We start from the raw sequence: 23387 nt of genomic DNA on the forward strand, positions 1-23387 counted from the left end.
GTAAACATATTAAAATTTTTTGAGTAGTTGGACGAGAGTCCCTATAACCGTAATACTTTCGCGAAAGAAGACAATATTTTCGCGAAACGCTGCTGCGGAAGTTTGGAGAATTATCATTTCCGCCAAACTACAGGAAGATTGTGCTATCACTGAAATTTATCTAACGTAAGGGTCGTAAGGACACAAATCTATGAGCTTGCGCGAATAGAGAAGCATCCAGGTGATCGTTACTCCCTCGTTCCATTTGAGAGTGGAACACGAAAGGGAATGACTAGCGATGTTACGACGTTCTCTCCGCCATACACCGTGCAGCGACTTGTGGAGTTTCTGTGTAGATGTAGATATTAAAAACTAAAAAACTGGGTTCAATACGGCACTGACTTACTGTCGTGGACTTCTCCCACTTGAGTGGCGCAGTGGTTAACGCGCAGGACTCGCATTCAGGATGACGACGGTTGAATCCCGCACCCGGCCATCCTAATTTAGGTTTTCCGTCATTTCCCTAAATCGCTCCAGGCAAATTCCGGGATGGTTCCATCCAAAGGGCACAGCTGACTTTCTTCCCCGTCCTTCCCTAATCCGATGAGACCGATGACCTCGCTCTCTTTCCCCCAAACAACCCAACCCCAACCCCCTCTCCCACTTGAGAAATATCGTATCTATCGGTCATAGGAAGATCTACAATGCGACGTACTAAAGCAGTAAGTTTCTTTATAGCCGAAAAAAGGAAAAAACACACACCGCATTAGTGAGTTCCTGTTAAGATAAAGAGTACGCTGACAGATTTAGACGGAACACGCCCATTTCGAAGCAGGAACGAGTTTGCGGATAAGCGGAAGGCGACAACGATGAAGATTGTAGAACCAGGAAGCGAGCGCAGTACTCGGTCAATAGCGGCGTGTGGCACGCCTCGGGATAGAAGGGTTGTTATCCGGCGCAGCTATCTGGCGTAGGAGGAGGAGGGGGAGGCGCCCTTGTCCGGGGCATGACATCAGCCGCGCCCAGGCCCAGATAACACGTGCTGCAAGTGCGTGTGTCACCCGCTGCAAGAAATGTGCGAGCCGAGGCGAGCCGAGCCGACACGTCACACCGCGTCCTGTCCTGTCCTGTCGTGTCGGCGCTTCCTGTATAACAAGGCCGGCCACGGGCAGGCGCGGCGCGCGCAGCTGCACCACACCACAGTCCACACCACACCGCAGCTGCTGCCCTCTTCTGAAGGCCGCGGCACTTTACCGGCCATCCCAAAAAAAAAGTTATCTCTCACAAAGAAAACATATTACAACACTGGGCCTACGTTTTATCTTTTATCTGTTGTATTAAAAAAAGGCAAACCTGCGTTTATAGCTTTTGTAGACTCGGAGAAAGCTTTTGACAATGTTGACTGGAATGCACTCTTCGAAATTCTTAAGGTAGCAGGGGTAAAATACAGAGATCCAAAGGCTAGATACAACTTGTACCGAAACAAGGCGGCAGTTATAGGAGTCCGAGGGAATGAAAGGGATGCAGTGGTGAGACAGGGTTGTTGCCTCTGCACGATGTTATTCAATATGTACAGCACAGGAAACCAAAGAAAAATATGAAGCAGAATTAAATAAAGTTCAAGGAGAAGAAATAAAAGCTTTGAGACTTGCCGATCACAACGTAATTCTGTTAGACAACGAAGGACTGGAATGTGCAGTTGGACGGAAAGGGCAGAGTCTTTGCAGTAAGATATAGGATGAATATCAACAAAAGCAAGACAAGGGCAACGGAATTTAGTCGAATAAAATCGGGCGATCCTGAGGGAATTAAATTAGGAAATGAGACATTAAAAGTAGTAGATAAGTTTTGATATTCAGGCAGCAAAATAACCGATGACAGCTGATGTAAAGAGGGTGTAAAATATAGACTACCAATGGCAAGAAATTCGTTAAGATTGAATGTAGATTAAGCGTTATGAACTCTTTTCTGGAGGTATTCGTCTGCAGTCTGCATTTATACGTACGTCAAATGTGGACCATATTACAAGAAGAGAATAGAAGCTTTTGAAATGTGGTGCTTCAGAAGCATGTTGAAGATTTTATGGGTAGATCATGTAACTAATGAGAAGGCGCTGAACAGAACTTGGAAGGAAAGAAATTTCTTGCATAAATCGAGTAAAAGAGAAGGGATCGGTTGATAAGACACATTCCGAAACATCAAGAAATCGTCAATTTAGTACTGAAGAGAAATGTGTGTGTGTGTGTGTGTGTGTGTGTGTGTGTGTGTGTGTGTGTGTGGCTGGGTGTGTGTGCATTCCTTTTGATGTCAGATTTCTCCCATTTCAGCTCCTTCCACTAAGTAAATTCACTTTATGCAAACCGAAGAACAAAAGCGAAGTCAACGAGCGCCATATTTTTGTTAGTAATGGACGGTGCTATCATGAACAAGTCTAAAGTGTATGATAGCACTGAAAAATAAATAACTATATTGATTCTGCACAATAATTAGCTCAAATTTAAACTTAAGGGAGATGCAGCTTAAGAAACACAAGCCCCGGGCAGTGGCGGCGTGGTTTGAGGCGCCATGTCACGGACTGCGCGGCCCCTCGCGCCGGTGGTTCGAGTCCTCCCTCGGATATAGGTGTGTGTTGTTCTTAGAATAAGTTAGTTTAAGTAGTGCGTAAGTCTAGGGACCGACGACCTCAGCAGTTCGGTCCCTTAGCAATTCACACACATTTGAACAATTTTGAAGAAACACAACAAATCAAATAGGAGTAAATTTAAGTTTACTACGTCCTTGCTCAGAATGTGAGACATCATCCGAAGAAGAAAAATAGCAACAAACAAACGGAACTGATGTGTAAACAAAAGTTATACTAGCAGATACATATAAATACACGGGCTGAAAGGAAGAGAAAACTCAATCTTTCCAATGCGACAATTCATTGATTTAGCCTGAAATTATGTCAGGTCACAAAATTTTTGGATGCATAAAAAAATTACTGATGGTACAAGCGTTGCTGTAAAACTTCGACATAACCGGCATCACTGAGCCACGGATCCTGAGCGCTCTGCAAAATATGGATCCTTAGCGCTCTGCAAAATATGGAGTACGCGTAAGTGTATCGACAGAAAAGTGACTCCCTTTAGGAACCTGAACACGAAAATAAGGGTAGTGCAGAGACGGATAACGCCGATAAAATTCAGGAAGAAATTTCGCAGCGTGACAAGAACGAAAAAGAAAAGTAAGGTAATGAAGAGCCATGTTCAGTATGCCAGCTGCAGACAGCTAGTGACGGGGTGTATTGCAAGGGAATGAAGAAGAGCAATACCCGCTTTTAACAGCAACTACTGCCAAAAAGAAATATGACCATTTACCTTTTCACATAGTTCCAGTACCCCTCAGCAGCCACATGGGAACAGGGGAACATTAATTTGTACATCGTTATCTCTCGCAACGGTTTAAGCAAAGTCGACCAACCAGATTAACTTTTGCGCTTAAGGAGCACGCTGTGAGTGTAATTCTACTGAAATTGACACGTTGTTTTCTATAGCATATTCATACTTAACAATGAGATTTCATTTTATCTTTTATTTTCATAGACCCTTCAATCCTGTGGACAGGTACCTCATTACACTAGTATTAATCAGGTGAAATCCAGTTATGAAAGATTGGACCGATATAGCGAGAACAAAAAAAGCACTCGTGACTGGAGACCGTTAGCTGGACGTTAATCTCAGAGCTCCGTCTTCCCTGAAGAGCTGTGGCTGTCCGTCATCGTTCAGCCTACTGGCCGGCATGACTTCCTCTGCGGCAAAGTAAGAGCGATGCGAATAAAAGTGGTATTGCACGTGATGAAGAACACGTGCCACTTCCAGAGCGGTTCACAGAATAGGCATACTTGGAATCTATCAACACTACGTAAAATATTAGAACAACTTTCTTAAAAAACTGTTTTAGCTAAGAGTAATTATTTGTAAGAAATGTGGGATGAATGTGCGGCATCGTCTGTAGCGAGTACTGAAAACTATGTCCCTTAATTTTATCTCGAAGAACCCCATCATCGGCCATGATTATAAATGAGTCTCTATGGCAGAAGAACTGTCAGTTCAAGAATACCACACTATCTAACCCAGGAACATGAGGCTCTGTGTTTGGAGTTCAGTCAACATTATGTTCAACAGATTTCATTCCAGACGGGCAACATCGATATTCAACACGGTAACCGGCGAAAAAATCGTGGCTGTGACAGAAATGAGGAGAGTTGACTCTGAGCACTATGGGACTTAACTTCTAAGGTCATCAGTCCCCTAGAACTTACTACTTAAACCTAACTAACCTAAGGACATCACACACATCCACGCCCGAGGCAGGATTCGAACCTGCGACCGTAGCGGTCGCGCGGGTCCAGACTGTAGCGCCTAGAACCGCTCGGCCACAACGGCCGGCAATGAGGAGAGTAACGAGCAATGGAATGCACAGCAGCAAGCAGGCACGTCGTTATAACCACAGCATCATTTAACAGGCTAAGTTTTTGGAAAAATATATACAGCAAGTGGAGAAGCGCAAACATGTGTCGGACCTACTCTCACTATGGCAAGCAGGGCTGTTTACAGGGCGATCAATACCAGCCCCTCAGAAAAATAATTCGTATCGGGACAACGTTTCAAAACGTGAAATCACAGTGACAGCTGAAAATGAGAAATCGAACCTATATTTTCTGCTGATCACGAGCAGTCGCCTTAACTATAAGGCAACCTGAGTACGCCTCCAGACCTCACTCAAAACTTGAGCACTGATTTTCCCTCTATGATTTTCGATGCATCTTCACTGATTATATCTCCATCGATTCATGCATTTAATTTCAGAGCAGTTAATTTATTTCACATACACCGTGGAAGAAACTCTGGTAGTAACATTCGGAAATCGTAAGTAGAAAAAGAAATAACTATGAAAGTGTGAATCAGGCATGGAACTCGGATTCGCTTTCCGGCCCGGCACACATTGTCGCTTGTTACTACATATTTATTACATTACAGGTTACGCACGTCGAGCTGTTTGTACTGGTAACATTTCATGTCATTGCACCTTCACTGAGCCGAGCGGTCTCAGGCGCTGCAGTCATGGGCTGTGCTGATGGTCCCGGCGGAGGTTCGAGTCCTCCCTCGGGCATGGGTGTACGTGTTTGTCCTTAGGATAATTTAGGTTAAGTAGTGTGTACGCTTAGGGACTGATGACCTTAGCAATGAAGTCCCATAAGATTTCACACACATTTGAACATTTGAACCTACACTGATTTCATTCTCATAGATTCATTCATTTCATTTCAATAGAGTTAATTCGTTTGGGGTACTCAGAATTAATCGTGTCTGGGTACGAAGTATTGCTGAACGAGTTTCCCAGTGAGGATTAATATCTATTATGGAAGCCAACAGCGTTTGGTCTCTTACACTCTGACAGCATGTGTATCAAATTGCGACGGCATGTTGGCGTGTGATGCTTGTCGTCTGGTAAACTTTGTAATTGCCTGTCTTCACTTGTTACCAGTGGCAAAGTAGGTACGGACAACCTCCGTGTGTTGTTTATAGACGGCGCATGTAGAGTATCTGTAATAATTGTAATGTTCAAACCCTAGCCCATACTATAAGCCCAACTCAGTAGTGGAGGAGCAAGGCTTGAATTACCGTTCCGATACGCAGATTTACGTTTTCTGTGGTTGACCAAAATCGCTTAAGGCAAATAAATGCTAGAGTGGTCTTTTTGAAAAGGACGTTGGCGATTCCTTCATCTTTCCAAACAGAGCTTGTTCTGAATTTCTGATGATCTCGTCATCGATGGAAATTTAACAATCTCCCTTCCTTTACGTCCGTTTGAAAGCTGAATGATCTCAAGTCAGTACTCATTATTCAGATGTTGACATAAATTCTTCGTGATTATACTAACTTTTGTACCTTGTTAGTGAATCAGAAGAAAACGTTAGAAATAGTGCTACGTCTTGACGCGTAAGCCGAAAACATGGTGATTGAACAGATTGTGATCAGTGAAAGACGGACGAGACCAACGGCAATAGTACGAGACTGACGCTGATATTAACTGAACAAATATTTGGCAAACACGAAAAGACATCAGCTTTTCACATCCCGTTGAGATCAAACCCGTAAAGAGTTCTAGACCAGGTGGACAAAGATGGGGAGGACGGAGGCTATAGCCTTTTTCAAGAAACCTCGCCAGCATTTTCCGTAAGCGATTTAGCGAAACCGCTGAAACCTCGCTAAACCAGCGTGGGCGGAAAGGTGGGCGGAAAGGTCAATGATCCACGCTACAGGAAATGTTTCGACAGAAACATTTTTTCCTCAAAACGACGAAACGACCCTACTACAGTAGTACTTGCGGCATCGCAAAATAAAGACTACAACAGTGTTCATTCACTAAACAATAAAAGGAAAAACAATAATTTCATCAAGACGGTACGAAATCCGCGGTATTTCAGCATTCCTGTTCTTCCAATAGTGCAGCGATTCATTAAAAACTAAAAGTGAACAATTATGCCACGAATGCCGGCAGTAATTTTCAAGCCTTTCTGTTTGTAATCTGACGGTCAACTCAATGAGCTACAAATGTAATCCAAGAATGACAAGAACGTAGAAACTGTGGCGGGGTTATGCCGTAGAATCTTTTGAGAAACCAGGAAAAACAAAACAAGAATGTGAACAAGGCGGAAACCTTTTTCTGGGCTCAGGTGAACTGCTTCTATTTTACATTCTGAAGCGGTGACAACGCGCGGAAAGTTCGCTCTTTGGGTTTCCTCCTTCCGCTCTTCATATCGCGGGATATGCCTGACAGGATAAGATGTGTATCGCCCGCACGTGACCAGCGGACTGCTAGCGCAGACGTCGGTAACGTCCGCCAAGCCACTGGCGAGGTGCGTGGGCTCTTCCCAGACTTCGCCTTATGGGAACGCCACGCAAGCTCTCGCGACCGTATGGTTTGCGACCGAGACAGCACAGCCAAGAACGGAACGTGCATCAGAGCTGTCCGTCAACAGACGGAACGCTCGTTTACGTCGGCGATCGCGAGGAAGATTACGCGGAAATAAACTCTAAAGCGAACCGTCCGAGGCACACATGAAGTGTGCGAGAACGTAACAGTTTAGTTCTCATTTCAACCGCATCTTTCAAAAATAGCTATGTTTCCAAATCATCGCCTCTACCGCGGCGTCGCCGTTCTCTGTTCTTTACCAATATGTGACGCTGGTGAATAGATGTGTACCAACCGAGACCGAAATGCTTTTACTTTAAGATTCTGCTGGTTGTACACATCTGCAGAAAGCGAAGTGTCAATGACACTGATTGCGACCCACAGATGTCCTGGTCCACATCAGGGGATGTCTTTTTTGTTTCAAAGGCTCCTAAGGACAGCTTTCGCTCCTGTAAATTCTCACCAATGAACATGCTAAAAGTACAAGGTTGGCTTTACGACGCTAATTTAAAAGGTTGTAAGACTCATCAGGAAGTCTCTAACAGCAGCTCCAAGCAGTTTTTTTTTACTTTGCCGCTGTTCAAATGAATCAGTTCAGAGTTTCTAACGAGCCTTCCCTATAAGGGCGTTTAACCAGCAACAAAAAATGGCGACATATTAACTTATGTTCAGAGTAATATGAAATGTTCAGTCCCATTTGCAAGCTAACCGAAAACTTCTTGTAAAACTACACCTATTCTTTCCAAAATTCTACCTCTCTGCAACTTGCAGTGAGGAGTCATATTTGCGGACCTGTGACCGTTTTATACGAAGTTAAGGGAAAAATTTGTGGTAAAGCTGTAGCAAGCCCATAGCAATAGCACTCCGTCTTCAGGCCACAAGTGACCCATCGGGACCATCCGACCGCCGTGTCATCCTGAGATGCAGATAGGAGGGGCGTGTGGTCAGCACACCGCTCTCCCGGTCGTTATGATGGTTTTCTTTGACCAGATCCGCTACTATTCGGTGAAGTAGCTCCTCAATTGGCATCACGGGGCTGAGTGCACCCCGAAAAAATGGCAACAGCGCATGGCGGGCCGGACGGTCACCCATCCAAGTACTAGCCACGCCCGGCAGCGTTTAGCTTCGGTGATCTGACGGGAAACGGTGCATCCACTGCGGCAAGGCCGTTGCTTAGCAAGCCCATAATGGAACGGAAATGATACACGACAGCAACAATTCCCAACAAATAAACCGAAATGTATACAGCGGCACCTTAACTGTGTTATAGTATGGAGATTAATAGCTTTTCTTACTGTATTCTGGGAGTTATTAATCTCACAAAATAACTACGAAACTCTAAACATACTGAGGGTAATTTACTGGATTCCCGGGCCGACACTGTGTTCTCTACTGCTTGATCAGGGCAAGTGGCTACCACTGCCGCCCTTCGTCACGAAAGTTGATATACATCAAAATTTGATACCAATGCGCTCAAAATGTTATAACAAGAATTTCTAACCCACGTCGAACCGCACACATTATACGTCGGTTTATAACTGCAGCAGTATTCAACAACTGCGACAGCCTCGCCCAACGTGTCTGCGGAATTGCGAAGTTGTATTAATAGCAGCGGCATAAAGGATTCAGGGAAGAGCGGTACGATTTGTCAGGGTCTGTTTAGTCAGCGTGTGAGTGTCATAGAGATGATCAGCAAACTGCTAGGGAGCGCAGCCTTTATGCTCCACGGCGGCCTTAGCCACAAATTTCACAGCAGAGTGCCCACTATGCAATGCGACTAGAAAAACGTACAACTTTCGCCAACATACAAAGGTGTGCTGAAAAGAAATGCCTATGAATTTATGTGAAAACGGTTAAAGCCTTTTAAATAAAAGAAACGTTATTAACATTTTAGATTTACTCTCCATGTCTGCTGCTTTGAAGCTCTTTGCCGCTAGAGGGCTCCGAATTGGAGAGTGTGGCATAGCAGTATATAAAGTAACTACGTCAGAGCGTGAGAAATTGCGAGCTGTAATCGAGTTTCGAATTCGAAGAGTCCGTCCTCACGTGGAGCACCCTCTCCTTCAGCACGACAACGCCAGACCACGCACGAGCGCTGCCACATCTCCAACAATCCGACACTTTGAGTTTACTGTCATAGATCATCCTCCTCACGGTCCCTATCCGATTTTCATGTGTTTCCAAAGCTTAAAGAACACCTTTGCCGACTTCACTGGATAGTTCTGAAGCGGTGCAAGCAGATGCGAGGTTGTGCCTCCGTCAACAAAGTGAAACATTCTACCGTGACAGTATCAACAAACTGGTCTCTCGTTGGCAGAAATGTGTTCATCGCCAGGATTACTATGTTGAGAAACAAAATTTGTAGACTTTAAGAATAAATATGTAGAATGTTAATAACGTTTGTTTTATTTAAATATCTTTAAGATTTTTCACATAAAATATTAGAAGGCATTATATTTCAGAACGCCCTCGTGTATCTCACGTCATGCCGGCCGGAGTGGCCGAGCGGTTCTAGGCGCTTCAATCGGGAACCGCGCGACCGCTACTGTCGCAGGTTCGAATCCTGCCTCGGGCATGGATGTGTGTGATGTCCTTAGGTTAGTTAGGTTTAAGTAGTTCTAAGTTCTAGGGGACTGATGACCTCAGAAGTTAAGTCCCATAGTGCTCAGAGCCATTTGAACCATCTCATGTAATGTGCGCGACAGTGAAATTAAAGAAATTCGGGCTCATACAGAATGATACGCTTGTTTTTCACTGTGTATAGGTACATGAGCTACTCGATAACTTCGGAATTTGCATGAGGGTTTCGTGGGTGATACCCTGTTGTGTACAGAGAAGTCACAACGCTACAAAATTGTAGCGAAAGAAAGGAGGGTCTATGGAGGATCGACGCTTGGTGCAGATAGCGCCAGTTAATCCTCAACAAAAACAAATGTAAAGCATCCATAAACAGGCAGAAACAGCCATCACCGTATGATTAAGGGATTGTAGAACGGCAACTGGAAGCAGTCAGATGCATAAAATATCTAGAAATATGTGCACAGCCGGCTGCTGTGGCCGAGCGGTTCTAGGCGCTTCAGTCCGTAACCGAGCTGCTGCTCCGGTCGCAGGTTCGAATCCTGCCTCGGGCATGTATGTGTGTGATGTCCGTAGGTTAGTTAGGTTTAAGTAGTTCTAATTCTAAGGGACTGATGACCTCAGATGTTAAGTCCCATAGTGCTTGGAGCCATTTTTGAATATGTGCACAGAGCTGTCTGAAGTGGAACGACCACACAAAGGTAATCGAAAGTAAGACAGATGAGAGAGCATGGTTCATTGAGAGAATGCTCCAAATGACTTTGGGACTTAACATCTGAGGTCATCTGTCCCCTAGACTTAGAACTACATAAACCTAACAAACCTAAGGACATCACACACATCCCTGCCCGAGGCAGGATTCGAACCTGAGACCGTAGGGGCAACGCGGTTCCCGACTGAAGCGGCTAGAACCGCTCGGCCACAGCGGCCGGAATTGAGAGAATTCTCAGGAAATATAGTCCACTCACAAAAGAGGTAGCCTATAAAACGCTCGTTCGGCCAATGACTACATTAAATGTATTCGCAAATGCGAATAAGGGCAACTATCAGCTGTAGAATGGAATGACGACACTTAAAATTTGTGCCGGACTGGGACTCGAACCCGGATTTCCCGCTTATCGCAAGCGGTCACTTTACCATTTGGCTATCCGTGCACGACTCACCGCCAGTCCCAATCTTACATATGTCGTCAGCCATGCGTCTACGACCTGTATTCGTACATCCATTATGTACCGGGTGATCAAAAAGTCAGTATAAATTTGAAAACTGAATAAATCATGGAATAATGTAGATAGAGAGGTACAAATTGACACACATGCTTGGAATGATATGGGGTTTTATTAGAACCAAACTAAAATACAAAAGTTCAAAAAATGTCCGACAGATGGCGCTTCATCTGATCATAATAGCAATAATTAGCATAACAAAGTAAGACAAAGCAAAGATGATGTTCTTTACAGGAAATTCTCAATATGTCCACCATCATTCCTCAACAATACCTGTAGTCGAGGAATAATGTTGTGAACAGCACTGAAAAGCATGTCCGGAGTTATGGTGAGGCATTGGCGTCGGATGTTGTCTTTCAGCATCCCTAGAGATGTCGGTCGATCACGATACACTTGCGACTTCAGGTAACCCCAAAGCCAATAATCGCACGGATTGAGGACTGGGGACGTGGGAGGCCAAGCATGACGAAAGCGGCGGCTGAGCACACGATCATCACCAAACGACGCGTATCTGTCGGACATTTTGTGAACTTTTTTTTTTTCTAATAAAACCCCTTGTCATTCCAAGGATGTGTGTGAATTTTTACCTCTCTATGTACATTATTCCGTAGTTTATTAAGTTTTCAAATTTATACTGACTTTTTGATCACCCGGTATATTCCCGTACAGGTCACACGCAGTACTTCCAAAGAAGAGGAGCGCCTTTCGTTACAGGTTCACCTGCTAAAAGCGAAAGCGTCACCGAGATGGTCTGCCAACTTCAGTGGCAGGCGTTGCAAGAGAGGCGTTCTGCATCACAGCGTGGCTCACTGTTGAAGTTCCGAGGGCGTCCGTTCCTAGAAGAGACAACCAATACTTTGCTTCCTCCTGACTACATCTCACGAGAGAACCGCGAGGATGAAGTCAGACAGATACGAGCTCACACGGAGGTTTATCAACAATCGTTCTTCCCGCGAGCGATTTGGGACTGGAAAACCAGAAAGCGGGAAGTGACAGCGGTACAAAAAGTGCCCTCTGTCGCACGTCATAAGGTGACGTGTAGATGTAGCGAAAGTTTTTCTTTCCGCACATCGTGAATTTCTGTCTTAATGCATGCAAGATTTAGAGGGTAATCCCAAAAGTAAGGTCTGCCTTTTTTTTTTTTTTTTTTTTTATAGACGCTGGGGCGAGGTGAAAGAAGAGGTTCAAAACTTTCTGAACAGCATGGCGGCGAGCTGGTATGACATGGGCATACAGAAACTGCCACAGCGTCTACAAAAATGCATCGACAGAAATGGTGATTATGTCGAAAAATGTTCAAGCTGTAAAGTGATGTAAACCATTGTAGAAATAAACAAGTCTACGCACTTATAAAAAAAAATAGCAGACCTTACTTTCGGGATTACCCTCGTAGTTAGGCTTGTCAAATCGGATGAGTCATGAAACTTCCTGGCAGATTAAAACTGTGACCCGGATCGAGAGTCGAACTAGGGACCTTTGCCTTTCGCGGGCAAGTGCTCAGCTGCAGAGTGAAAATCTCATTCTGGAAACATCCCGCAGGCTGTGGCTAAGCTATGTCTCCGCAATATCCTTTCTTTCAGGAGTGCTAGTTCTGCAAGGTTCGCAGAAGAGCTTCTGTAAAGTTTGGAAGGTAGGAGACGAGGTACTGGTAGAAGTAAAGCTGTGAGGACGGGGTGTGAGTCGTGCTTGGGTAGCTCAGTTGGTAGAGCACTTGCCCGCGAAAGGCAAAGGTCCCGAGTTCGAGTCTCAGTCCGGCACACAGTTTTAATCTGCCAGGAAGTTTCATGTCGAAAAATGTTCAAGCTGTGAATTGATGTAAACCATTGTAGAAATAAACAAAATAGCTCTCAGCACTATGGCACTTAACTTCTGAGGTCATCAGTCCCCTAGAACTTAGAACTACTTAAACCTAACTAACCTAAGGACATCACACACATGCATACCCGAGGCAGGATTCGAACCTGCGACGTAGTGGTCGCGCGGTTCCAGAGTGTAGTGCCTAGAACCGGTCGGCCATCCCGGCCGGCTAGAAATAAATAGGTCTATGTACTTATAAAAAAGTAGGTGACCTTACTTCGGGATTACTCTCGTAGTTACGCTTGTCAAACCGAATGAGTCATTTTCGGAAACGCTGCCTATTAGTAATCGGAAGTGGTGTTACATTTGCTGGGGGCCAGGAGAGAGACACACTTTTCAGCTGACCCACAGTTCGGAGGCAACGGTGCCTGCAGTGACTATCTAAACGCACAGAAGCGAGAGCACACGGGCCAGAGAGAGAGAGAGAGAGAGAGAGAGAGAGAGAGAGAACACTGGAGAAACACACCGATGCTGAGCATGTCGTCGACGGAGACGAGGTGCACCTCCGAGTCGAAGGAGTCGCACGTGTCGAGCTGGTCGTGGTGCGGCTGCACCTCCATGGCTGGCGGCGGGCGGCGGCGGACTGGCGGCTGGCGGCGGCTCGGCGGGCAGCGCGACGCGGCGGGGCAGCGGGGCAGCGCCGGGGACGCCGCGCCTCCACGGGCTGCGCTGGGGAGGAGGACGACCGGACCCAGCCGCGCCGCGCCGCGCTCAGCCGCAGCAGATAACGGCGTCGCGCTTCCGCGTCCCACGGAATGCGACGCGACGCGGACGCCGTTCTTACAGGCGCGCACCACACTTGTCCGGCAGCCGTGTACACGGCATACCCTCGCAGTGCTCTCAGATTTAGCCGGTTACTGTTCTGCACGAAACGGTAGCTTCCTTCATGCTCTTCGCTCCCAGTCTCACAGGGGGACACTATCAACTTCCCTTCGCCGATTTCATTCTTACTGCGTGTGTAGGCAACACCGACTCAAAGGAAGGCCTCGGCGCTTGTTCGTGACGTCACGTCAGCTAGGCACGGCGAACGCCAGGTCTGTTGCAGGCATACTCATAATGGTGGTGTCTCCCTCCCTGACACAGGGAAATGTGAAACTGTTGGCGGTGGTTGACCAACACACAGAGAGATTTCTGCAATCAATTAATTGTGCCATTCATTACACTTCTTAACAAATAGTGTACTCCTGAACTTAAATTTCCACCTGTTTTAAGGATTGACATACAAAAACAACTTTATGGTCCAGCAGCAACAGAATTGGTGGTTCTTTATCTTATTTGTAAATCTGAGGAAGTTACGTTTGTACAGGGTTGCTTTTACAAGAACCTGTGAACTTATTGGTGCTCTTCTTTAGGTATCCTGATTGACTATGGGGTGAGGAGCACTGAATGTTAATGAAACCTTGCGATTGTACACGTTGGGGGAGGCGGTGGGGGACAGAAGAAAAGGTAAAAGAGAGATACATGTTTTATCGAATAATTTTTTTTATCTTATAAAGTTTCTCCTTTCGGTTGCAAGAGGGGAATATTTATCTTCTCTAATGTGCATCTTTGAAAAAGTTTAAGCTCTGCAGTATTTTCGATGTATGAAGCTATTTTGTCTCCTGTTTAGAATTCCTGTCGTTGAAAACGACTGTAATCTAATGACTGGCAACAGTTGGACATTTACACATGTAAATTAGTTCACATTTCCAGTGACGATGTCAAACGAAAATAAATAAATAAATATAAAAGAAACAAGTTCAATGTAAGGGAGTTGGGGTAAGTTTCGATAACAAAACGTATCAAGTAAATACAGTTAGTTGAATGTAAAATTTCCGAAGCTTGCAATGGGGCAAAGCCTTTTCTCATATTGATCTACGTTTCTTTCGACAGGATTCAGTAATACACAACTATGAACTTCATTTGTAGCTTTACGATAGTAAGAAAATCATTCATCTAAATAAAACTGCAGAATCCAAAACAATACCACACATTTTGTCCAAAAATAAGAGATTTCTTGTGATAAGCACGCCCAGGCGTTTCTGCCTGCAACAGACCTGGCGTTCGCTGTGCCTAGCTGACGTGACGTCACCAACAAGCGCCGAGGCCTTCCTTTGAGTCGGTGTTCGTCTAGGGCACGACTAGGACTTCAACATGTTTAAACACGGAGACGCAAAATCGAGTCAGAAACTTATAGGCGTCCTTACGCTGTATGATCTACATCTACATTTACACTCCGCAAGCCACCCAACGGTGTCTGGCGGAGGACACTTTACGTTTCACTGTCATTACCTCCCTTTCCTGTTCGAGTCGCGTATGGTTCGCGGGAAGAACGACTGCCGAAAAGCCTCCGTGCGCGCTCTAATTTCTCTAATTTTACATTCGTGTTCTCCTCGGGAGGTATAAGTAGAGGGAAGTAGTATATTCGATACCTCATCCAGAAACGCATCCTCTCAAAACCTGGCGAGCAAGCTACACCCCGATGCAGAGCGCCTCTCTTGCAGAGTCTGCCATTTGAGTTTGCTAAACATCTCCATAACGCTATCACGCTTACCAAATAACCTGTGACGAAACGCGCCGCTCTTCTTTGGATCTTCTCTATCTCCTCTGTCAACCCGACCTGGTACGGATCCCACACTGATGAGCAAAAAAAAAAAAAAAAAAAATGGCTCTGAGGACTATGGGACTCAACATATTAGGTCATAAGTCCCCTAGAACTTAGAACTACTTAAACCTAACTAACCTAAGGACATCACACACACCCATGCCCGAGGCAGGATTCGAACCTGCGACCGTAGCAGTCCCGCGGTTCCGGACTGCAGCGCCAGAACCGCTAGACCACCGCGGCCGGCACTGATGAGCAATACTCAAGTATAGGACGAACGAGTGTTTTGTAAGCCAACTCCTTTGTTGATGGACTACATTTTCTAATGACTCTCCCAATGAATCTCAACCTGCCACCCGCCTTAACATCAATTAATTTTATATGATCATTCCACTTCAAATCGTTCCGCACGCATACTCCCCGATATTTTAAAGAGGTAACTGCTACCAGTGTTTCTTCCGCTATCATACAATCATAGAATAAAGGATCCTTCTTTCTATGTATTCGGAATACATTACATTTGTCTATGTTAAGGGTCAGTTGCCACTCCCTGCACCAAGTGCCTATCCGCTGCAGATCTTCCTGCATTTCGCTGCAATTTTCTAATGCTGCAACTTCTCTGTATACTACAGCATCATCCGCGAAAAGCCGCATGGAACTTCCGACATTATCAACTAGGTCAGCTCCCGTCTGAGGCTGATATCATTTTTATGTTAATAATTGGCAACCAATGCTGTACAATCGCAATAAAGTCGTGAGATGTTCAGTTGACTCTTTTATTACAACATGTTACGCGTTTCGGGACAACACAAAAACTCCTTCCTAACCAACTAGGCGTACGGCCTTGACAATGCAAAGAAAGTGTCCAATAACATACGACTATAACTGCGACACAAGCTCTGCTTCAAAACTGATTGTGTTGCAGTTACAGTCATAAGTCACTGGACACTTTCTTTGCGTTGTCAAGGCTGTACGCCTAGTTGGTTAGGAAGTAGTTGAAGTTTGTGTCTGAAGATGGGTGTAATCCCGAAACGCGTAACTTGTTCTAATAAAAGAGTCAATTGAACATCTCATGACTTTATTGCGATTGTACAGCATTGGTTGCCAATTATTAACTTACGCTGTAAACTTTGTAGGGCCGCTAGTGTCCACAGAGTCAGCAGCAGAGCGAGTAAGCGCTTAATTTCACAAGCGCGAGGTCTCGCACCAATATTCGGCGCTATGCTTTGATAACGTGTGGCGACTGAGAACCGTTTATGATTGTAAAGCAAGTCTGTTCTGCAATAGATGCATTCAAAAATTCTACGGCTATGCAAAAATTCACTACATCAGCTGTATATCGTGATAACTATTCTTTTCCATGTTTCTATAGTCAGTATCATTCCGATCCGTGCAGTGCTGCGTAGGTTACATGTTATACTTGTCGCAAATGTCGATGCAATAATATAAACAAAATCACTACACTCATTTTATTGAAAGTTCTCGTGTATCCTATCTTCATTTCCAAATTCTCCTTTTTTGATGTTAAAGATTAGGAAAGTAGTAAATGAAATACTAAATATTTATACACTGAAGCGCAAAGAAACTGGTATAGGCATCCGTATTCATTTACAGAAATATATAAATAGGCAGAATACTGCGCTGCAGTCAGTAACACCTTTATAAGACACCAAGTACCTGCGCAGTTGTTAGATCGGTTACTGCTGCTACAATGGCAGGTTATCAACATTTAACGAAGTTTGAAGGTTGTGTTATAGTCGGCGCACGAGCGATGGGACACTTCATCTCCGAGGTAGCGAGGAAGTGCGGATTTTCCCGTACGACCATTTCGCGAGTGTAGCGTGAATAACAGGAATCCGGTAGAACATCAAATCTCCAACATCGCTGCGGCTGGAAAAAGGATCCTGCAAGAACAGGGCCAATGACGACTGAAGAGCACCGTTCAACGTGACTGAAGTGCAGCTCTTCCGCAAATTGCTCAAGATTTTAATTTCGGGCCATCAACAATCGTCAGCGTGCGAACCATTCAACGAAACGTCATCGGTATGGGCTTTCGGAGCACAACACAAAGCTTCACGCATCGTCTGGGCCCGTCAATACGACATTGGACTGTTGATGACTGGAAACATGTTGCCTGATCGGACAAATCTCGTTTCAAATCGTATGGAGCGGGTGAACGTGTACGGGTGTGGAGACAACCTGATGAATCCACGGACCCTGCATATCAGCAGGGGACTGTTCAAGCTGGTGTAGGGTCTGTAATGGTGTGGGGCGTGTGTAGCTGTAGTGATATGGGCCCCTGATACTTCTAGGTACGACACTAACAGGTGAAACGTACGTAAGCGTCCTGACTGATCACCTCGATCCATTCATGTCCATTGTGCATTCCGACGGACTTGGGCAATTCCAACAGGACAATGCGACGCCCCACATGTCCAGAATAGCTACAGTGTGGCTCCACGAACAATCCTCTCAGTTTACATACTTCCGCTGGCCACCAAACTCCCCAGATATGAATGAACATTACTGAGCATATCTGGGATGCCTTGCAACGTGCTGTTCGGAAGAGATCTCCTCCCCCCCCTCCCCCTCTCGTACTCTTCGGGATCTATGGCCAGCCCTCCAGGATTCAAGGTATCAGTTCTCTCCAGCACTACTTCAGACATTAGTTGAGTCCATGCCACGTCATGTCGCGCCACTTCTGCGAGCTCGAGGTGGCCCTACACGATATTAGGTAGGTGTACCAGTTTCTTTGGTTCTTCAGTAAACTTTGCACGGTCATAATAGACCTGTTGCTGGAATTACATGAAAAAAGAAAAGAAAACCAGCAGCAAGATTCGATCCAGAGACCTCCCGCTTATGAAACTAAGTGGTTACTCGCTCAGCTGCTGACTCTGTGAACATTAGCGGCGCTACAAAGCAAACAGCTCAAGCACGCCCCACAATTTTCAAACTTTCAAACAAATTTTGAGAAAACTCAAAATTTCTTGTTTACACATGTTGAAGTCCTAGTCCTGTCCAACACACACTGTCAATATGAATCAAATCGGCGAGGGGAAGTTCGTACGATCCCCTTGTCAGCCCAGTCCCACCCGAAATGGAACGCGAACAAATGCTAGCATGGCTTTTAGATTGTCGTCGCTTAAAAATACTGATACGAGTCAAGAAAGAGAACATCAAGATGGTGAGAAGCGTGAGAAGCGTGAAGCGTTCCCCAGACCTAACTCCTCTGGACTTTTACCTGTGGTAAACACTAAAGAACGTCGTTTATCCTCAAAAGCCATGCACATTGGATGAACTTTGAGAATACCCCGTACATTCATGTGCAAACATATCCAACTGAACACGTTGCAGTCAGTAGTTCGTGCTGCAGTTCGGCGGCATCGTTTGCGTGTGGATGTTAATGGTGACCATTTCGAACACCTACAGTGATATCTTTAAGTTGGACTTCAAGCTACACTTTCACCAAAAATGAGACAACTTCGTCAATTTGTTTGCAAGTTATGGACTTTTAAACAGTGGACACGTTTTTTTGGACCCCTCTGTAGATTAACAAGAAGTAATTATGATACGCTATTAAGGGAGACAGATCATATTATTGCATTATTAAGTGCTATAACTGCTCAACACGCAACGTCTCACCAACGCACAAAAGCCCCCGCCTCGTCCACACACACACACACACACACACACACACACACACACACACGCACACAAAACAATGGCTTTAATGTTTCGGGAAGTGATACTGTATAATGAACCAGCTGAAGAAATTTTGCCTAGTACCGTACGTACAGCCCTGTCCTCTCCTTCTAGTCATCTACGCGAACCAAAGGGAAGTACGGAAAAAACAGTCACGTCTCCTCCTCTCATCCTTCCTCCGCCGCGCGGTGCTCCACATCAGTTTACAAACAACGAAAGTAAACAAGGACGCCGTATCACAGAGTGCTTTATCTGTTGAGACAAGCTTACGCTAAGTGCCTGAATTCCCCGAATACCAACCACCCCTTGTCTTGTCCGGGCGCTGTTCGCGGCGAGCGTTTGAAGATTCCGTAGCAGCGTGTTTTTCCAGGACAGAGAACTCTCCCTTCGTCGTTTAATCAATCCTAAGAACGCTGCGTTACTGTGTTTTTTGTGCTTATAATCACCATAAACGTTTCACTCGATACAACACTAGTAACAGCCATGATGCAAAACTGTGACGTTCAGATATGATTGGTTCGCATGAAGAGTGCGTTGATTTTGAGAAAACAGACAAAATGATGCAGGAAAAGAAGAATGTAGTCATGTAAATAGATCTCTTACAGTTGCAAGGTGGTTGGCGCGGCTGCTTCGTGTGTCTACCTCACCGAGTCACGCAACACTGTTTTGTATTCGTCTCTATGGCAAAGCCTCCTCATACTTGTCGCAGGTCTACAAACTACTGTTTTTTCGCCGAATCTACGACAACTGTCTGCATGTGGACGCCAGTGTGAAGAAGTTCGAGATAGTGTACCTGACAATGAACTGCAGCTCCAGCATTTATTAACATCATTTCCTAAGTCTGCACATACCTTAGTTGACGCCCTTCGTTGGTTTCTCATAAAAATTGAGCGGGGAAATGTAAAATCAGTGCTGGCCGGGGTGGCCGAGCGCTTCTAGGCGCTACAGTCTGGAACCGCGCGACCGCTAAAGTCGCAGGTTCGAATCCTGCCTGGGGCATGGATCTGTTTGATGTCCTTAGGTTAGCTAGGTTTAAGTAGTTCTAAGTTCTAGGGGACTGATGACCTCAGAAGTCCCATAGTGCTCAGAGCCAGTTGAACCATTTTGTAAAACCAGTACATCTGTAACCGACGAGCAATATAAAAGGAAGAAAGACTAGCATTTACTCTATGGTTAATACCCGCTGGAGACATTTACGTTAAAAACGTTTCGCACTTGAATAAAAAAAATGGTTCAAATGCCTCTGAGCACTATGGGACTTAACAGCTATGGTAATCAGTCCCCTAGAACTTAGAACTACTTAAACCTAACTAACCTAAGGACATCACACAACACCCAGTCATCACGAGGCAGAGATAATCCCTGACCCCGCCGGGAATCGAACCCGGGAAGCACTTGAATAGCTGCTGTATCCCAGATAGTTCCTGATGTCTGTAGTGATAAGGAAAGAATTTCTATGATTTTATTGAAGCACATGTACGGAGGATAATGACAATACAGTATGATTAGTGAAATATGATAAGCATACAACCTGTCACATATGTTCTTGATAATATCTGCTATAAAGTTTGTCAGAGGGCAGATTTTTATTATTTATTCGGCTATTATATCAAAAACCTCTAAAATAGCAGTGATACATGAGCCATGTATTTAGAGATACAACGAATATCAGCAACGCAGTTGGTCATGTCTTTCACATATTTTTAATTTTGATCAGCATAATAGACACATATTCGTACTTCTTACATTCAAGTAAATTTAAAGCGCTGTTACGTTTTAACAGAAATAAATGCAAAGCTTGTGCTTATTCACTTCGTTCCCGCTTGATAGATGCATCTAATGAATTTATCGCCGGCCGAAGTGGCCGTGCGGTTAAAGGCGCTGCAGTCTGTAACCGCAAGACCGCTACGTCGCAGGTTAGAATCCTGCCTCGGGCATGGATGTTTGTGATGTCCTTAGGTTAGTTAGGTTTAACTAGTTCTAAGTTCTAGGGGACTAATGACCTCAGCAGTTGAGTCCCATAGTGCTCAGAGCCATTTGAACCATTTTTTTGAATTTATCGCCTTTGTCGTGTCTGAAGGTGAACCACTGAGTGCTTCGGATGTTTTTCGCCAATCGTATTTCTTTTTGTTCGGCATTTAAGTTGTGCATTTTACAAGTACCTATAACATCTATATTCTGCTATCAGAAATATTACATTCTCTTCATACCACTTCATCATTCACGCAAATCGTGCAAACGACGAAAGCTTACCCTCCCCGAAATACAAGACGAATGCTCTTTCCCAAAGCGGAAGAGATGCTAACTTCCTTCATGATTGTTCGCTGAAAGACCAACAACCAGAGCCGGTCGGTGTGGCCGAGCGGTTCTAGGCGCTTCAATCTGGAACCGCAAGACCGCCACGGTCGCAGGTTCGAATCCTGCCTCGGACATGGATGTTTGTGATGTCCTTAGGTTAGTTAGGTTTAACTAGTTCTAAGTTCTAGGGGACTAATGACCTCAGCAGTTGAGTCCCATAGTGCTCAGACCCATTTGAACCATTTTTTAGTTGCTTGTTGTACGTAAGAAAGTTATGCACTAGGTTGGGTATTGGAACTGGTGATGACACTGGAGCGCGAATACAAGTAATTTCATAATAATTAAATTTCATACAATTCATACGGAACAGCGAAATTTAACTTCAAGCTCAAGAACCTTGCAGAGAATTAATGCAACAGTACAACGCAAACTATAACAACATGGAAATCGTTTACTACGTGGTATGTCATAATTTCTTGTTAAAACCCTATGCGACTGAACAATCTAACAATGGTCATACTGATGTAGTCGATTAGCTGACCCACAACAACGCTCACAGCAAGTACGATCTCTTAACTGCTGCCTCAATTTAGGTGACTGTCACCAGCAAGTTGGCTGTTAGGATACTGAATTAAAAATTATAACTTTATGTACACTAGCGCCTGTTTCACGTAACAAGGAAAAATGTGTTTTCTGTTGCTATCTCCTTTTGATAGCTGGTGCCTAAGAACACACCGCCCAAACACTCAGCATACATAACAGTAACAACAGCTGAGACGGTAATATATCGAGCTAGGCAATGAATACCTCTAACTCTATTACCAAGAAGAGATTTGAAAGTGCTTGGATTTCTCTAATCTGTAAATAACTAGGCTTCTACTATATAGTTATACAGGGTTATTACAAATGATTGAAGCGATTTCACAGCTCTACAATAACTTTATTATTTGAGATATTTCCACAATGCTTTTCACACACATACAAAAACTCAAAAAGTTTTTTTAGGCATTCACAAATGTTCGATATGTGCCCCTTTAGTGATTCGGCAGACATCAAGCTGATAATCAAGTTCCTCCCACACTCGGCGCAGCATGTCCCCAATAATGAGTTCGAAAGCATCGCTGATGCGAGCTCGCAGTTCTGGCACGTTTCTTGGTAGAGGAGGTTTATACACTGAATCTTTCACATAACCCCACAGAAAGAAATCGCATGGGGTTAAGTCGGGAGAGCGTGGAGGCCATGACATGAATTGCTGATCATGATCTCCACCACGACCGAGACATCGGTTTTCCCATCTCCTGTTTAAGAAATGCCGAACATCATGATGGAAGTGGGGTGGAGCACCATCCTGTTGAAAGATGAAGTCGGCGCTGTCGGTCTCCAGCTGTGGTATGAGCCAATTTTCCAGCATGTCCAGATACACGTGTCCTGTAACGTTTTTTTCACAGAAGAAAAAGATGCCGTAAACTTTAAACTGTGAGATTGCACAAAACATGTTAACTTTTGGTGAATTGCGAATTTGCTGCACGAATGCGTGAGGATTCTCTACCGCCCAGATTCGCACAATGTGTCTGTTCACTTCACCATTAAGAAAAAATGTTGCTTCATCACTGAAAACAAGTTTCGCACTGAACGCATCCTCTTCCATGAGCTGTTACAACCGCGCCGAAAATTCAAAGCGTTTGACTCTGTCATCGGGTGTCAGGACTTGTAACAATTGTAAACGGTAAGGCTTCTGCTTTAGCCTTTTCCGTAAGATTTTCCAAACCGTCGGCTGTGGTACGTTTAGCTCCCTGCTTGCTTTATTCGTCGACTTCCGCGGGCTACGCGTGAAACTTGCCCGCACGCGTTCAACCGTTTCTTCGCTCACTGCAGGCCGACCCGTTGATTTCCCCTTACAGAGGCATCGCCGAATGGAGTTAGCAGTTGGTGGATCTTTGTTGAACTTCGTCCTGAAGTGTCGTTGCACTGTTATGACTGACTGATGTGAGTGCATTTCAAGCACGACATACGCTTTCTCGGCTCCTGTCGCCATTTTGTCTCACTGCGCTCTCGAGCGCTCTGGCGGCAGAAACCTTAAGTGCGACTTCAGCCGAACAAAACTTTATATGAGTTTTTCTACGTATTTGTGGTGTGTCGTGACCATATGTCAATGAATGGAGCTACAGTGAATTTATGAAATCGCTTCAATCACTGTACATGCA

General features: G+C 44.8%; 1 protein-coding gene across 6 annotated transcripts in view; it reads right to left on the reverse strand.

Annotated features, from left to right (window-relative positions):
• LOC124714763 (leupaxin) overlaps positions 1-23387 on the reverse strand; it is a 496191-nt gene that overhangs the window by 192657 nt on the left and 280147 nt on the right. The window contains exon 1 of one of the 6 annotated variants that reach the window (XM_047243048.1): positions 13066-13172. The exons of the other annotated variants lie outside the window; for them this stretch is intronic. Coding sequence (XP_047099004.1) covers positions 13066-13159 — 94 coding nt within the window. The 5' untranslated portion in view covers positions 13160-13172. Of the gene's footprint in view, positions 1-13065; positions 13173-23387 lie in introns of those variants that run through there. 6 annotated transcript variants of the gene reach the window in all.

Source organism: Schistocerca piceifrons, chromosome 1, assembly GCF_021461385.2.
Source record: "Schistocerca piceifrons isolate TAMUIC-IGC-003096 chromosome 1, iqSchPice1.1, whole genome shotgun sequence".
In the NCBI taxonomy this organism is placed as follows: domain Eukaryota; kingdom Metazoa; phylum Arthropoda; class Insecta; order Orthoptera; family Acrididae; genus Schistocerca; species Schistocerca piceifrons.